Source organism: Electrophorus electricus, chromosome 15 (assembly GCF_041902795.1).
Source record: "Electrophorus electricus isolate QZ-2024a chromosome 15, ASM4190279v1, whole genome shotgun sequence".
Lineage (NCBI taxonomy): Eukaryota > Metazoa > Chordata > Actinopteri > Gymnotiformes > Gymnotidae > Electrophorus > Electrophorus electricus.
This window is the reverse complement of record NC_137511.1, coordinates 18,327,501-18,345,526: the sequence shown is the minus strand read 5'-3', so window position 1 is coordinate 18,345,526 and position 18,026 is coordinate 18,327,501. Positions and strand designations below refer to the sequence as shown.

Sequence of the window (18,026 nt, the reverse complement as noted above, 5' to 3'; positions counted from 1 at the left end):
AATTAGTAAGATTACAGACTTTTATTTCCTCAAGCTTTTGGAGAGTTTCCTCTATATGAAGTTGCAGAGCCTGGGAGCCCGTGTTAGTGTCTTCTGGTGATCTGAGGAACTGTTGATGCTGATATCCTGCCACTTCATGTGTTCTTCCAGGTTTGTGATGTGTTCACTCAGGTTTGTGAGGAATGCAATGTCCCAGAGAGCCCTCAGAACTGTGATCATCCTCAAGTCCCTCAGAACTGTGGTCACCCTCAGTCCCTCAGGACTGTGGTCAACCCCTGGTCCCTCAGGACTGTGGTCAACCCCTGGTCCCTCAGGACTGTGGTCACTCTAAGGCCCTCAGGACTGTGGTCAACCCCTGGTCCCTCAGGACTGTGGTCACTCTAAGGCTCTCAGGACTGAAGTCACACTCATGTCCTCTCTTTTAGTTCTGCTGCTACAGATAAACCTGCCAGAACTGAACACTGGCACATCTACCGTGACTGTGCAGTGTACATCTTTACAGATTTTTCTGTTTTATTTGCATGCTACTGCAGAAATGATGCCAACAATGGAAAAGACCTGCTCCTCAGTGACAAAGCATCGCTTTCATCTTAGATCTGGACACAAACATTTGTAAAGCTGTGCTGTAACAAGTCCTATAATGAATCCATTTAACTTAGACACCCACAGCTTGTCAGGACATTATCCAGCTCTACAGTGTGGAGGCCAAATGGTTGGGAACAGCTGCAGACACAGATAACTACCCCCATCCACAGCAGCAGGAACCAACTGTGAACTAGACATGGGAGGTGAGGGCAGACAAGCTGGCCTTCTGGCCTTCTTAGTGTCAGGCTTGTCTCAAGACTTTGACATTATGATTATAACATATTGTTAGATCCACTCACCACCATCCCAGTTCTGACTGCACATGTGACAAAAGCTTAAGGTAGCTAACTTACCCGGGACTCAAACCCAGGGCTGGTAGGAGGTAAATATGAGCACTAACCACCGGACCAAAGCACCACCTCCCTGTTATCACAGTCAGAGCACCCATTTAACCTTTCCAAGTGACGGTCTCTGTCACACCTGTGGTTTTCCCATTTTCAGTTCACACTCAGCCAGAATGTCTTCACCATCGGAAATCTAACATTTGACAGGAAGAGAGAGTATCTTGTATCAATGTTAACTTTTTAGACTATCTGGGGACCCATTCTCAGCTCCAGTTAAAATTGTATGGAGAGTCAGGCCCACCTACAGAACACTAGAGAATAACAGTATATAGTATTGTAACAGTATAGAGATTTGTACTACCCCTTAAAATATAGTACAAGTCTTATTACTAAACAGATTTTTTTAAAAACTCTGGCAGTTCCATAAAGCAACTGGACCACTGCCAACTCATAAACGTTTCATAGTGCAAAATAAAACCAAAAATGAATATACAGGAGTAGTTTGGAACATAACCAAACTCCACTGTCAAACAGAGCTGGGGTAACCGCTGTGTGTTCAGGAGCACAATGATTTATTTACTTATTACCTTGTTTACTTATTTACATCCAACTGAGTGTGAAGTAAATGCAGACATTTAGGGGCTCTCATGAGGCAAAGAGCATTTCTACTCAGATGCTGCATTTGCTCTGTGGACATCTTTAAAAAAAAAATGTTTATTTTTTCTTTTCTGTATATATATAATTTTACATATCTACTTCTGTTTTTACATCCTTGCCATTGGGTTATATACATTTTACACAGTAACACCATCATGCATTCCTGAGTAGAAGAGATTTCATCTATGAGTGAGTGTATGCTGACTCACTGGACAATTTTCCAATTTTAGAAACAACAGGAAACAACATGAAACCCAGATTACCCCATTTGCTCTTATTTGCGTCAAATAAAAATTTAATAGGAAGAAAGCGAAATTAAAATAATCTCTGTGCAAGTGAAGACTTCTCACCCACTGCTGGGGAAGACAAATGGAAGGAATACTTTTTTTTTTTTCATTTTACATCATGTACTATAAATATTTTTTGCACAGTCATGTAAAAAATCTGTTCTGAAGGGTGCCCAGAAGTCTAACTTTTTAACACTTTTCCTTTTCATGTGTTTGCCTTCTGGACCTCACATGATACACCATCCATCACAAACTGATTCCCTAAAGCCCTGTCTGCTGTCCTTGTGTTAGCTTAGCTTTGTGTCTGTGTATCCTGAGCACAGCTTCATTAGGGGTCACAACTTCTTCAGCGTTCTTGCGCATTTGAATAACAGGACAGTGAAGCGTTTTGGTTTGAAACAGTGAACTAACTTGCCCTCGAACGTATCAGCCTGTCAAGATTCTTGCGTGCCTTGAACTCGTAGTGTCTCATTTACACTTAATAAGCCACATGCTGACGTTCAGTATCATATTATGAGGAGCGTAGTTTACCTATGTTGTGACACTCCTCCGTGTCTTGGTAAGAAGCCAGTGATGAGCAAAGACCCTGGGGAGATTGAGGTGGGTTGACTTTTTTATCTCATCATTTTAAGTCAGTTCAAGAAAACATTACTTTGCTTGACTGCTGTGCTAAGACCAATACATCTAGAAATGTTGTTGTAGGACGATGAAGAAGAAGAACGTTTATGCCCGGAACTCTGTTGGAAATTGTTGCTTGGTGAGCTAATCATGTTTTTTTTCTTTTGTTTTTCTCCAAGTTAAGAAAGTAAATTAAGTAAAGAAAAGAAAAAAAAAACCTTTTGAGTGTTTTTGATAAAAAATGTTTTCTCCACCAATTTGTATTCTATTAAAGTTGGCTCTTAAGGGTGACCCGTTATACCTACGACACAAATCATTAAACATTGTCGGGGGAGGCAGCGTAGAAAGGAATGGATGTGAGAGGAAGCTGAGAGGGGATCCCTGCAATGTATCCATCTCATTCTTTCATCACTGTCACTTTCATTATTTACCATAAAATATTCTGCTTAAAGGAACAAAAAGTGGTGCGTGGATTGCACCACATCTGTTTCGTCTGTTTTCGTCACCCATGAAACTGTAGTTTGGAAACCACTGTTTTCCATGATTCGGATGTCGCCCTGTATTGCAATACTCTGAGAGAGAGACAGGGAGAGAGAGAGTTATTCGGAAGTCGTTTGTGAAAGAATGAAAGTACTACTAAGTAAAAGAGGAATGAAGTTTAGGTTTACATGCTTGGCCCAGTTGGGAAAGTGAGTGGTGTCTAATTTATTAAAGTGTCATTAAGATCTGTCATTCATCATCAATTATGACATCAAGTGCGCTCACTATGATGTCATGTGGTAACGTACTCATTTAGATGAAATGAGACCTTTAATTATAACTGCCACCCCAATTAAAAGGGTCAACTGATTCAAGGGGATATTTTTCATGTTTTGTCCATAGGCTATAGGAAGTGTTCTCGTCACTCGAGGTTACCACATTTGTGCTTGTTCTCTCGGTATGTCAGTAAAAAATGTAGTCTTGAAGAAAATAAAGTAGAGGATAATTAATCTGAGTTAGGAGAATAAATACAGTACTAGTAAGGAGAACAACCCCCGTGTCAGAGGCACTGAGGTTGCAGTGAGGGGCGTTGTGGGGTGGGGGTTGGGGGGATGTTAGGATGATTCTCAGGCCTCTATCTGACAGGGACCCTAAAAATGTACCATATTATTAGGTAGTGGCCAAATGCAATATCTTTTCACGGGGTCTAAAGCATTTTCAAGCATTGCTTGGTTCACCCATGGTGTTCACCATTTGGTTCACCATTTGGAGTGCCATCTCCAAGACTAGAATATCACTGGTGATTTAGGCTCCAGTGTTTTAGCGACAGCTGAATCGGCGCCTGAGTCAGGACCTCCAGAAATCAACCGGTGCCGAACGTATTAACACAAAGCGCAAAAAAACTGGCGAAACTGTCGTGTGTATTTTTTAGTGATCCGGCCTAGCAGGTGGACCGGCACATGTGCGCAGGCTTTAGTCGAGTTGAGTTCATTGGTGGAGGCGAAAGACGACCCCCAAACAGTGTGCGCAGCCTCTCCATACCCGTCCAGCACAAGTGTGCGCAACTTACACTGGCAGGCGGTGCTGCCAGCAGAGAGCAGCAAATCCAACACTCGTAATGCTACTATTGTTCGCTGCCGTTATGATTGCTTTCTCTCTCTCTCTCTCTCTCTCTCTCTCTCTCTGTGTGACAGAGAGAGAGAGAGAGAGAGTGAGTCAATGTGTGTGTCAGTAAATGAGTGTGTGATATAGGCTTTTTATGAAATACTTCTCTTCAAAGGAAGCCAAGATGGGCAGAACACGAAAACAGGAAGAGGAACCCCAGTTTCTATGGCAACGAGCGTTGCCGTGTGTGTCAGCTTTGGAAGGCTCGTGTGTGAGAACGCTTGGATATTTTCTGCAGTCTGCAGGTAAGTTGCGGCTCGCGAGGCTTTTGGGAGACCGAACACACGCTCCGCGCCCAATGAGTCCCGGAAATCAGCGCAAACTCTCTGCTTTGTGATAGACAACCGCAGACTGACAGTGACGTTCCAGCCTCTCCTCTTTCTCTGCTGGATTCCTCTCTGCTGCGCCAGTGGCACAAACCGGCTCATAATGAAAGCGTGACCACATATATGAGGACTTCCTGAAACCTGGAGTGAGTTGCGAAGAGTTTTATTGCTGAGAGCAGCCAGCAGGGGGCATTGTTGGTCATGACAACATGAACGTTACTGAGACATGACAAGGATGAGGGTGAATGAATACACGGAGCGCGCGTGTGTGTGTGTGTGTGTGTGTGTGTGTGTGTGTGTGTGTGTGTGTGTGTGAGTGAGTGAGTGAGTGAGGAGTGAGTGAATGAGACGGAGAAAGAGACATGATGTTCTTAGAGAGTCATTCTAATAGCCACTCACTGACCCCCCCCCCCCCCCACCACATACACAGTTCCATCCTTTGCAAGGTGAGCTGGTCTAAGATGTAAATGGAACTGCAACAGGTGTGTATTTAGCACCAGGGTATAACATTACCTGTCATACCATCTTCTTCCCCCACACAGACAAACACACACACACACACACACACACACACACACACACACACACACACACACACACACTTACATTTCCATTGAGCTGACTGGAACAGACACTAATGTCCCTTGGCCACAACTCCAAGATGTGCATAATTCCTGAGTGTTTGGTTGTGATTGTGTATGTGTGTGTATGTGTGTGTGTGGGGGGGGAGTTAAGTAACCTTTATTAGAATTATTAGAATTGTGCTCAAAATATAAATATGGAAAATGTACGAATGCTTTTCTTTTTTTCATTTTCAATTCATAACTGTAAATATTTACTCCTTCAACCACAGTTGGTTGATTCTGTCTGCAAGGTTCTTTTTCATTCATGTTTTCTCAGTTTTCTCATGTTTCTCAGTTTTCTCATGTATATGGTACATAGTGAAGAGCTGGCTGTGTTCAAGACTAACATTTCAGTTTAGTTTAGTTCCTGTGTATCTGTTTTACTCTCTAATATTTTTCTATTTCTCTCTCTCTCTCTCTCTCTCTCTCTCTCTCTCTCTCTCTCTCTCTCTCTCTCTCTCTCTCTCTCTCTCTCTCTCCCTCTCTCCCTCCCTCTGTGTGTGTGTGTGTGTGTGTGTGTGTGTGTGTGTGTGTGTGTGTGGTAAGGTAAGGTTTGTAGTATGACTGTAAAACGTGAACATTTTGAGGGAATTTGAAAAGCCTTGTGAGGATATTTTCCAAAGGGGCAGTTTGGAGTTTTTGTCTGAAAACCAAAAAAACCGAAATATGTTCTTGATATATTGTTTCAATACATCGACAAGGTCATCGTAAAGGTTAGATATTGCCGTTATGCAGCTACAGTAATAGATGTTGGCAAAATCAAGACTATGTGTGCATGCATGTGTTTGTGTGTGTGTACATGATTACTTACCTTAGGAATTACCCTCCTACATTTGAGCTGTTTCACATATGCACATCTTTTACTTACTATGCTTCTAGCTGTATCACTGTGTGTGCATGCACGTGTGTGTGCACGCACTAGAGAGTGAGATGTCAGTGAAGGAAGGTTTACCATCTATATTTCAGTAGTGCTGAACCTCTCACTCATCATGTGCGGCTCTGTTTGCTCTGAGCTACCATCTCAAGCGCTTGGTGCTTCAGCACACGTCCACCTCACGCGCCACACGGCTAGCCGCCTGCCGCCACACAGGTGTGGAGTGTTGTTTTTCGCAGTTATGCGGCGAACGCTCTTGCTCTGAACTAACTCGACGCTTCCCCGGAGAGTAATCATGCTTATAAAAGCCACTTGTGATTCCTGTGACTTGGTTTCTGAGCTCCCACCCTTCATATGCCCCTTGCTGTCTAACGTTTCGAGCTGCATGCATGCTACATGCTGCAAAACACCCGAGGATGTGCACATAACTGAATTGTTATCATTTCGGCATGCTCAACAGCGCTGTTTGGTAAATGGTTTAATATTGTGAAAAGACATCAGAGGGCCATTGTGTGTGTTGATTGGGGTAGCGCACGCCTGTCAATTGTTTTCAGGGCCGTCGTGTCGGAAGAGGAAATACAATTACAAGATTTTTATAATCCTTATAGAAATACAGTTATGTTGGTAAGCACTTTAGGAAGAGCTGAGCAAAAATGAGAAGATACACTGAGAATGAAGGAACAGAAAGGGAGATGGAGAGGAAATGACTGGATTTGAAGTTCTTAAAATAAACTGGCAGGCGAGAAAAGTCGATGTGAAGATAGAAAAAAAGAAACAAGGATGAGAAGGTCAAAGAAAGGTCATAGCCAGAGCATCTAACGATGAAACCATTTATTTGACAAGGATGTGCTCTCAGTGCAGTTTTTGGCAGAGGAAATCTTGCACTTATTTCTGTGATAACCACGTAGGAAACTTAGCCAAGCCAAGAAGCACGATCGTACTAATACTACAAAGATTTCTTAGCGCTGTAGGGATGCACTGAAAAGGATATTTTTCAACATCTCACCAGCACTACTACCCAGAGCAACTCACACATGTTAATCTATACAACAGTGTGTGGGTTGCCCAGGATTTGAACCCATGATCTTGGCATGAGCACACTCTTTTCTTGTGCACTATCTCTGGAGAGAATGGAGAAATCTTTAGAGCAACGTCCTAAGCTCTTACAAGCCCCCAGATTGCATAGAATACACCCAGACTTAGCATAATCAGGACAAGGGTAACCTGCACAAGGCATTGGGGCAGTTGGGCTGTGTGTGAGAGTAGAAATCCCTGCCCCTGGGGTAAGTGCCTCTGAGCGTGCAGAGCCCGTCTTTTCACCCCCGAATACTGTCAGGCTCTCACACTAAAGGTCAGAGGCCGTGGTTCATCATAATTTTGGTAAATGCATGCCAGCTTGTATTTTCTCCCAGCAACAGTCCTGTCTGTACACTCACCCGAGCAGAAGCTGACAAACGCTGCCTGAACCCTTTTCAAGATTCGTTCTCCCCATCAATTACATACCCATTGCCTTCCATTTATTGTCCCCTGAGTGATCTCTGATACACAAGCACTTAGCTCCTTTTCTTACGAACTCTGGTGCATGTAAGTGGTTCTATTTGGGGCGCAATAGCTGGAGTAGGTCATGGTTTATTGTTCCCAGCTTTTTCAGTCAAACTGCAAACACTTTTGTTTCTTGGATCTCGGATGGCGAGCCACATTGGATGTATGATGTCATCACTTCAAGCTAAAAAACAACAACAACAACAACACTAAATGTCAGCACACCTCAGGCAGGTTTAATTACGAGAGGTCTGTGATGTTGAAGCGTCCGTAGACCTGCTGCTGAGCCGCCAAAATGAGGCTCTTTGGAGTAGCCTGGACTGATGTCCTGACAGACCCGCCAACACTCTGAGTGGTTGCTATGGCAAGCAACGGGAGGTCAAAGAGTATTTAGGGCATTCAAAGGCATCCGAAGCTGTAGCTGACTCCAGGCGGGTGCCCAGGCTCAGAAAGAGTAAACCTTCTCTGGTGACAATCAGCCACATTATAACACAGTACAGGTACATTGTGTAATACACCTCTATGCATTATAAAAACACTTCCAACACAATGTTATCCTAAAACTTTTAGAAGGGAGCTTCTGGTTTCAGGGGGAGCTGGCATTGCCCGTATTGGATGGCACTGCTGACAGAGCCAACCAGTCATGTGCCAGGGGCAGGACATGGTTTCTGAACACATATTCAAGAACACAAAGAGGTCTGTGTTAAACTTGTTTTTTCAGAATCCTGCTTGTCCTTCCACTGCAATTTGTTTCTTTAACCTCTTCAACTACGTGATTATTTAGTTGTTAATCTTAAGGCATGTTATTCAGTAACTGCCATGAATTATTCTGCAACTACACTGAAACTGATATGAAAGGTATGTGTTTAAAAGAGCGAAGAATGAGAGTTCTAGGAGTTACAGAATGATTCTGGAACAGGAGTCATAGTTACCTATGACTGAATTATCTGAATGGAATGACAGATACTGCTGGTTGTATAAGTGTCAGGCTGTAGTGGGTGTGGTTTAGTGGTACTGTCCCAAAAAAATATGGCTGGCCACTTTATTCCTGATTGGGCCTAAGTGTTGCCACGCCCATTCCACACCTGCAACATCACCAGTCACAGCTACCGCTACTGCCCCGCCCCTACTGCTCTGCCTATTGCTATTGCCCCACTCCCTGCTATTGCCCTGCCCAGCTTCTTCTGCACAAAACACTTATTACAGTCACCGATTACAGTCAGGCTTGGGGAAGTAGTAGCTCAGTGGTTAAGATAGATGCCTAGTAGTTAGAAGCTTGTCTGTTTGAGTCCTACTGCTGCCCAGTTGCTGCTAATGGGCTCATCAACAAGGCCCTTAACCCCCAACTACTCATGCTGTGTTCAGTCAAATTTGTAAGTTGCTTTGCATTAAAGCATCAGGCAAATGTAATTACTATAGACCACATACCATGACTATAAAGTCTTCACATCATGAGAACTGTGATGATTGAGTGTTTGGATTGTATTTTGGTCTATTCCCTAACTACTGCAAGGTAGTACTTTCTCTGATTACCTAATTAATATATGCCACTGGATTAAATAGTGTAGAAAGATTGTGTTAAAAGGGATAAAATGTCAATTATTTTTGACATTTAAATACTAAAGCATATGGCCTGACTTTATTCTATTAATATAAGCATGTGGCACATGGACTGTGTTCTACAATATAAGCATATTTATTTCATTTCTCCCTGCCTGCCCAGTATCAGTGTTCTGTCTCAGCAGTTCTATTCATATTTACTGGATCTGTGTTTGTGTGTTAACAGCTCCAGCATGGCATTCACAGCTTTATTCCCAGTTCTAAGCCAGCGCGGAAGTCTGTGTGTGCGTGTGTGTGTGTGTGTGTGTTGCTTTGAGTGTAAAAATCACTGGGACAACAAAGGAAAAGTTTTCTCAACAGGAATTCTTTCACAGGAAAACTCTCTCACTGACCTCTGAAAGGCCACAGTACCAAACTGATAACCTTTAGTGTGTTACAGTATCTTTAATAAAGTGTGATTACATCAGTGTTCGATTTTTCCATTAGAGTGCATCCTGAATACGGTATTTGGAAGAAACCAAAATGTATAGCTACAATGTAAAAATGCATCTGTAATAGTAATAATAGTAATAATGCTACTACTAATAAAAACCATAGTTCTTGGGATTGTGTAGTTCTTAACAGGATAATGATGAAATGTTTATGCAGCTCTTCATAAACCTAAAAAATAGTTTTACATACCAGTGTATTAATCTGCAGAAAAGCTTTAGAGGGAAACATTTGTGACAGTTCCTTACATCTGTCAAACCCCTTAAATAATGCAGACTCCAATACTGCATGAGTAGTTTTCATTTTAAAAAGAGGCCCTTATCATTCAGGTGCAGAGAACCCACGGCGAGTGTAAGATGCCTCACACAAAAATTCCGTTTCACAAGCCACTGCTCATGAGTTTTGAATCAGATTTGTGTACGAGACTCGACACGTTGGCTGCACTTATTCGAAAGTCCGACGCTGCAGTCGAGCAAGGATTAGCATGGGAGTTACGTTTAGGTATGCAGTGCCCCGTCTCAAGCTAGAGAAGGGGCGGAGCTGGGGGTGAGGGGCGGAGCTGAAGGGTGAGGAGGGGGCAGGGGACAGAGTTGCAGTGTGTGGAAGGGGGAGAGGGGGGGTGTGGAGGGGTGAGGGTGCGGACCTACTGTCAATCAAGCTAAGAATAAAAATATTATGCTAAACCCTAGAGAACCCTAAAACGATGAAGGTTTGCTCTGGTTTCATTTCTACATCATTAGTTCTGTGACTCGGGACAAAAATAAAGCATATCTTTATATTCTAAAATCTTACAGTACTATGCTTGTTGGGAATGCCTGCAGAAATGACAGGTATGTGGGTTTACACATGGCTCTGTTATAAGATGTGGCTTCGGTCTGCAGAGACGTACTCCCAGATTTCGCTTGTTAATATTCTGACGGAACGGGAGTGCTGCATGCTCTTGCATCTAAATGGGGCAACTTCCTAAAAAAAGACCTAGCTGGGAGGAAGAAGAAAGAAACAACAGCTACTCCTTTAAAAAGTGTCCGGCGCAGTCATGCTGCTCAGCCAGTGTGGGGCGCCAGGCCACCCAGCTCTGGATCAATTATTCACGTGGATAAGATTAGATGGCCTTTGCGTCTCTGCAGTCGCACCGCCAGTCCTGGAGGACGAACTGTCTCAGCTCTCTCTGACCGTGGACTTTGCTCACCCCAAGACCTGAGCTCCAGGCTGGCGGCCGGCTTCTTCTGGCCCCCTTACGAGGCCGCTGAGCCGGGTTACTTTGACTTGCTGACCTGCTAAACTGAAGTGAGCCTTAGAGTGTGAGTGGTTGAGGATTGGTGGCCCACCAAGCCCCGCCCCTCTCTAGAAACATCAGTCCTTTTTTACTGGCCCGCTACCGTATAGCAGCTCTGACTCTAGCACAGCTTTTTGTGATGCCAAACATCCCCATTGCCTAGCGGGAGCCTGAGGAGTTTCCTCCGTTAGCGATAAGCATGTGGTTGGCTTAAACCACAGTGCTGATGGTGGAAGACTCCTCAGACTTGCCTTGCCTGCTGGGCAGAGACTTGAGATATTCCAGGTGACGCCTGGCGTCCTCCTGGTTGTGGCGAACGTAATAGACCAGGTAGGAGATGACCATGGTGAACCAGCCGAACATGGTTACCAGCATGGCCACGTCTGTGGTCTTTTTGAGCACCACGCACAGGTCCAGGTCTTTGGCTAGCAGGAAAGGCACACCTTTGGCATCGGAGTCGTCGGGCTCCGCTGTCTGGCACACGATGCCCGTGAGGGACACGGGTTCGAGGTCGAGCTGCGGCAGCGCCGTCTGAAGCCGGCAGTCGCAGTGCCAGGGGTTGCCCGTCAGGTTGGAACGGGCCCGCACGCCTTCAAAGGCATCGGGGTCCAGCGTGGACAGCTGGTTGGAGGACAGGTCCAGGAACAGGAGAGAGCCAGCCAGGCCCTGGAAGGCCCCGGGCTCCAGCAGGGCCAGCTCGTTGTGGGACAGGTCGAGCTCGGCCAGCAGGGGCAGGTCCTGGAAGGCACTGGCGGGGATGCTGGTCAGCAGGTTGTAGTCCAGGTAGAGGCGTTGCGTGTCGTTGGGGATGTCCCGTGGGACCTCGGTGAGGCGCAGGTTGCTGCAGCGTGTGGTCTTTCCCCCGGACGGGCCCTCACTCTCGGAGCAGTAGCAGCGCTTCGAGCAGGACGTAGCTGCGTGGTGGAGGCAGAGCGTCATCAGCACCAGGCTGTGCAGCAGAAGGCACATGACCACAGAGTGTCGCAGCAGCCAATAGCACAGCAGTGGCATGGTAAGACAGGGGACATACTCCCTTCAGGGCATCACCTGTTGGGAGGTATGGAGCGTTAACCTCCCCTACAGCTGGGAAGCCTGGGAAGAGAAACGAGAACGGGACGTATTAACAGGGAAAGCAGTGGTTCAGTGAACACCGGCCCAATATGTCACTTTATCTGACGACGCAGTTTGCTACTTTCCATCTGTTTTACTTGGTGCTTCTACCATCATGAATTTCCATCAGTGCCGACCATTCATTGTTTGTCCACCTCTGCAGGCTGGCAAGGCTATAATGCATTTTCCTAGTTATTCCACCAGGCACTCTTGGATTCCTTTTGATGTGTGTGTGTGTGTACATAACCTACTTCGATTGGCCTCTAATTAACAGAGAATAAATTACATCTCTTATACCTACCAGCACACATGTACATACGCACACACACACACACACACACACACACACACACACACACACACACACACACACACACACACACACACACACAGAATAACAAGCTGCTGATGGATGGTTGAAATGTCCTGCAGACTGGAGTGTGTTATTTCATGCGCAGATGGGGACTAGCTGCTCTAATTGCTGCAAGCAATGGGGGGTTCTCTCTCTCTCTTTCTCCCCATCTCCCTCTCCCGCTCTCTCTCTCTTTCTCCCCATCTCCCTCTCTCTCTCTCTTTCTCCCCATCTCCCTCTTCCTCTCTCTCTCTCTCCACCTCTCTCATTTTCTCTATCCTCTGTATCTGTCTCACTTTCTCCCTGCTTTATTCCACAGCCACAGCTGGTCTGGGGCACGAATTTCAAGAATTTCGAGAAGAACATCCATCCATCCATCAAAACATGAAGAGAACTTCCATCTTTGTTGCTATGAACTGTATCAACTGCCAGTTTCCTCCTGTGAATGTAAGACTGTGGTGACGTCTGTTGTGCTGGCCTCATGCATGACTTCAAAGATATTATTACCCAGAGGTGACATGTCCTGGCAGGTGCCATAAACAATAGTTTTTGCCTGGGCACTCACTCTGACATGGGGGAATATAAGAAATGAATGTAACGTAAGAACATCAAAGGGGCCTGTTTTCCATTTTCACTCTCCACTGTCATCTCAGGTCTGAGAGCGGTTGAGGAAACAGGTTCCAGACTCTGTGATTGGTCATGCCCCGTGAGGAACGTTAATGCGACTCCGCATTCGTCAGGAGCCCGACGCTGTGTGTTTTTGCAAGAGTGGCTCCGGGCACTGCAGCCGTGCGTCTGCTGACTTCACAGGAGTACGGAGCTCGCGTCTCTGTGCTCTTTTACGCTTTCTTTTCAGCCTTTAGCCTCAGAAGACAGCTGCTCCAACCTTAGCTCATTAATACTCAAAGAACACACAACACCGACTATCCTCTTACAAATCCCACTAGGTAAGCCTCCTCAAGCTGACAAGTAACACACACATTTTGTGTTAGCCGCTTTTACCACAGTCTAAGAGCCCTTTCTTCCACTCCATTATTAATATTAAATATACTATGAAAATAAGCAATGCTGGTCTCAGGTGAGACCAAAATATAAAGTATCAGTCCCTGTTCCCACGTCCTAAAATAGTAGGCCAAAAAGTCGCACTCTACCACCAGGCCCACCAAGGAAGAACAATGGAGCACAGCATGTTTTTTTGCATGCTTACAGAGTCATCTGTCAAAAAGAAAAATGTATGTGGACCTGACAATACGGGCTTACGCAAGTTAAAAATGAAATCGATCTCTAAGTACCTCTTAGCGTTGTATAACAATGGGGGGTGTGCTGTCTAAAGCAGGGCACTGTGTGTTTAGGGAGGCTAATGAAACACTGTACCACAGCAGTTGACGAAATGCCAGGGAAATGGGCCCTGTAATGAAGTCTGAGGAGGTGGGAGAGAGACAGAGACAGAGAACAGGAGAGAGGGCTAGAGAGAGAGAGAGAGACAGAGTGAGAGAGAGAGATGCAGGGGCTAGACCTTAAAGCTTTTTACGGTCTAATATATCACCCGCTGCCAAAGGTCCGCTAGGAAACAGGCCAAGATGTTTATCATTTCTTGTTTTCCGAAACAGCCAGACATAGTTCCAGCAGCACTGTATGGAACCGTATTGTGGCAGTTTGCTAAATCAGAGGGATTAGGTTTACCCGCCCCTCCGGGTGAGGGTGGGAGTGGCATTGGGGTCACAAGGTCAAGGTGCGGCGAGGAGGGACCGTGTAAATTCAAAGGTAACATCATCCCACTCGACAACTCTCATGAATACATAACGGGTTGCTGTTATGACATTTCTTACAAGTGATAGTGTGGGCTAGCTTCATACGGAGAGAGAGAGAGAGAGAGAGAGAGAGAGAGAGAGAGAGAGAGAGAGAGAGAGAAAACAGACCAAGGACTACAAAACACGCAGGCTGAGAATGAGGAGGTATAAAAGACACAGACATGGCCAGAGGAGATACCAATACAGACCAGAGGAGATACCAGTACAGACCAGAGGAGATACAAATAGAGACCAGAGGAGATACCAATACAGACCAGAGGAGATACCAATATAGACCAGAGATACCAGTACAGACCAGAGGAGATAACAATACAAACCAGAGGAGATACCAATACAGACCAGAGGGGATACCAATACAGACCAGAGATACCAGTACAGACCAGAGGAGATAACAATACAAACCAGAGGAGATACCAGTACAGACCAGAGGAGATACCAATACAGACCAGAGGAGATACCATTACAGACAAGAGATACCAGTACAGACCAGAGGAGACACCAATACAGACCAAAGGAGATACCAATACAGACCAGCGATACCGGTACAGACCAGAGGAAATAACAATACAAACCAGAGGAGATACCAGTACAGACCAGAGGAGATAACAATACAGACAAGAAGAGATACCAATACAGACCAGAGATGCCAATACAGACCAGAGGAGATACCAATACAGACCAGAGATACCGGTACAGACCAGAGGAAATAACAATACAAACCAGAGGAGATACCAGTACAGACCAGAGGAGATAACAATACAGACCAGAGGAGATACCAATACAGACCAGAGGAGATACCAAAACAGACCAGAGATACAGAAGAGACGAAGCCAGAGAATCCGAGGAGAGACGCTTGCGTTACAGAGGCTGACAGGGGCAAAAACAAGGCCAAAAGCCTCAGGTGGAAGTGCGTGTAGGAGAAGAGAGTGTTCTGGAGACAAAGTTTCATCACCCATGGCCAACATAACCAATACAACAAATATCTGTATTGTTTAATAGAATCATTTTAAGTAGTATTATGCTAATGGATTATTCAAATGTAAAAGTTTCAATGTGGATTTATTTGCATTAAGAGAACTGCAAGTATGCAAGCACCAACCTGCTTGGAGGACCCTGAGTGATTTGTACAGAGACACTTGTCCCCACTTCCCTTTACAGAATATAACCTCCATCAAAACACACACCAATCTGATGCTCTCATGACTAACGCTCATAAAAAACACACACCAATCTGATGCTGATTCCACGACTGACCCTGTCAGAACACATTATGCTGATGATGTAATGACTAATGCTCGTCAGAACGCACAAAGCTGATGATGTAATGTAGCTCTTTGTCTCCGGGGTGACTTTTGGTGTCAGCACAGAGGGCCCTGTCGACCTCTCACAGGCTTTGAGGGTGGGACTTTCAACAGCAAGCAAAACAGATCAGACAGGAAACTGGATGATAAAACAGTATCATTTAAAGTCAATAGTAAGAATGTGAAAATAAAACTCAATCTGATATTTTGATTCAAAGAAGACTAAAGTGTTATCTAATATTACAGAGAACAGGAAGAAAAGTGTTAGGAAAATTAGAGTTAGACTAAATGTTCAACTGGAAATAAATGAAAGATGTCCAGATATTTTTGATCTGCTTTGGACGTTTGGGTCTGCTTTTGGACGTAAATGTTTTGACTCTAGGTGCCAACTTAGAGTGCAGCTCTTTAAAGGATCCAGAGTGGATTCAAATGGCTTCTGGACGATTCCTTTGTCAGATGCTTAGGGTTACAGATCCAATGAAATTAGGTCCTATAGACTTTCATATGGCATAATTACAGGGAATCATAAATCTAGGTGTCTGTTCCAAGCACTGATAAAAAACAAACAATAAATACTCTGAACGTTAAATAAAAGCTTTTTTTTTTTTTAAGGTTTAGTGCTGGAGTATTCCTTTAACTTGTTAAAGGAAAACAGTTTGTTATTTGGCGGGCGGATTGTAAACGAGCTTTAAGTAATTGTCAGTACATTTAAGTGCGTTTCATTCTGCTAAGATCCCTCTCTACCTCTCCAACTTTCACTCATGTATCGATCTCCTTCTGCAATGTTAGCTGCCCGGTCAAACGGAGGTCACTGGTTCAGGCAGCGGTACTAACGGCGCTTACAGACGGAGGCCACCGAAGCCGGAAACTGACTTTCGCAATAGATTTTATAGTTTTGAACGCTATGGGCTGTCATCTTGAGAATCAGTCGAACTGAGCCATCGAGGAGAATAAACCAGTTTATAAACACAAAGCGAGCAGATTCAGCTATTTTTAGACATACTCTGTATTGACAGACGTAAATCCAATAGGTTATTGATATCATTGACTCAAGACGCATTGTAAAATAGAAGCAAATAGGCACAATCTGTAAGAGAGGCGTAAATCAAACATCAGGGTACAACAGCCACTAGACGTCTCTGTATTGCTAACATAAATCCGGTAGGTTACAAGGTGGACTTAACGATCATAGATGTATGTCTACAGATGCCTACTATACTGAAATTAATCTAATATACCATATGAAATGCCATGGATTCAGCGAGGCGGGCCTGCCTAACCTCCTTTCTTATGGTACTTTAAATTCTACATTCGCAGCAGGCTACATGAAGAATTTTGACACAAACGATTAAAGGACACGTAGGTACAGACGAGAGCAGCTAATTCATGTAACCCCAATGTAAAGTCACAACAACAACAACAACAACAATAATGCTGTCTTGGCCGTTCTTTTAAACGCTTCTGTTTAGATTACACAAACAGAAGATCGAGAGAGCTCTGCAGCTTCATTATTCACTTTTATTAGCCAGACTAGAGCACCGACACTAAATCGATCTGCCAATATCGAAACAGCAGTGGATATATCAAGCGGGATCTGAGCTCAATTCCCATGGCTATAGCCCTTTCTGAAGACAATGGCCCGAAATGAATGGGAAACTTTAGAAATAAACCAGTAATCATGCCATTGCTAAATCATTTACTGTGAAGGCATGCTATTCTAATTATCTTTAGTAACAAGACAACAACTCTGCAGAAATACTAGGTTCACGCAGACGGCTAAAACAAGGACCTTCGGGACTTACGGAGGTCCCCAATTTACACAAAATCTTACATACGACGGCACTTCAAACACTTGAAATTCGAGTCTACGACTCGCAGAAAACACAGAGGTTCACGGAAACTACGCCTGCGCTAAACAAATCACTTGTATTTACCTAAGCGTTGTTGTTATTTTTGCCAATAAAAACAACAATAACATCATAACAACAACAACAATAGTAATAATTGTAAATGCAGAATTGGTCATAATGTATAGACGTCGGGCTTTCTAGTCGTGCCCTATGTTTAATATGTATTAGATTAATGAATTAATGAATTAACTTAATTAATTAACTACATTAATTAATGTATTAATATTATGATAGGTAAAAAGAGCCCGTTATAAGCCGATGTAAAGCCAAGTTTACGGTAACGCCGTGGAAGCGGTGCGGAGGCGGGAGGGGGGCGATCACCCCACAGAGTCCCGCGTTTGCAGAATTCAAAGTTCAATAAAGGTTTTGCAAAAAAAAAACTTATTCCTGCAAAAGGCGACGTTAAAATAAGCCGAACAAAGTGAGCTCTTCTGAGGCGTGATGCAATCTACGGCGAAGAAAGGCGGACTTACATGTCCGTCGCGTGTCCTCTTGTTTGACGACGGGGAGCCTTAGGAAGTTTCACCGATTCTTTAAAATTTCACGGCTCCGTTTTTTTTTTTTTTTTTTTTTTTTACATCGGCAAACCCCAGCGAGAAGCAGGCTGGCGCGTTCCCCGGCCCGTCCCTCCGCCTCGCTTCGTGCCCTCCGTGAACGCTCGGACTTGCACGCTGAAAGGAGACCGATTGGTTTCCACGCAACCGGAGAGCATCGTGT

The 18,026-nt window shown here is 44.5% G+C and overlaps 1 protein-coding gene across 2 annotated transcripts in view; it reads right to left on the bottom strand.

Annotated features, from left to right (window-relative positions):
• Positions 1–9,484: 9,484 nt before the first annotated feature.
• Positions 9,485–18,026, bottom strand: part of lrrc3ca (leucine rich repeat containing 3Ca) — an 8,838-nt gene continuing 296 nt past the window's right edge. The window contains exons 1-3 of one of the 2 annotated variants that reach the window (XM_081698150.1): positions 17,783–18,026; positions 11,873–11,917; positions 9,485–11,774 (exon numbers count right to left, since the gene is read on the bottom strand). The exon at positions 17,783–18,026 is cut by the window's right edge and continues 296 nt beyond it. In XM_081698150.1, the coding sequence (XP_081554276.1) occupies positions 11,036–11,764 (729 nt within the window). In that variant the 5' untranslated portion in view covers positions 11,765–11,774; positions 11,873–11,917; positions 17,783–18,026 and the 3' untranslated portion in view covers positions 9,485–11,035. Of the gene's footprint in view, positions 11,918–17,782 lie in introns of both variants that reach the window. The other variant, XM_027018625.3, reaches the window with a different exon arrangement.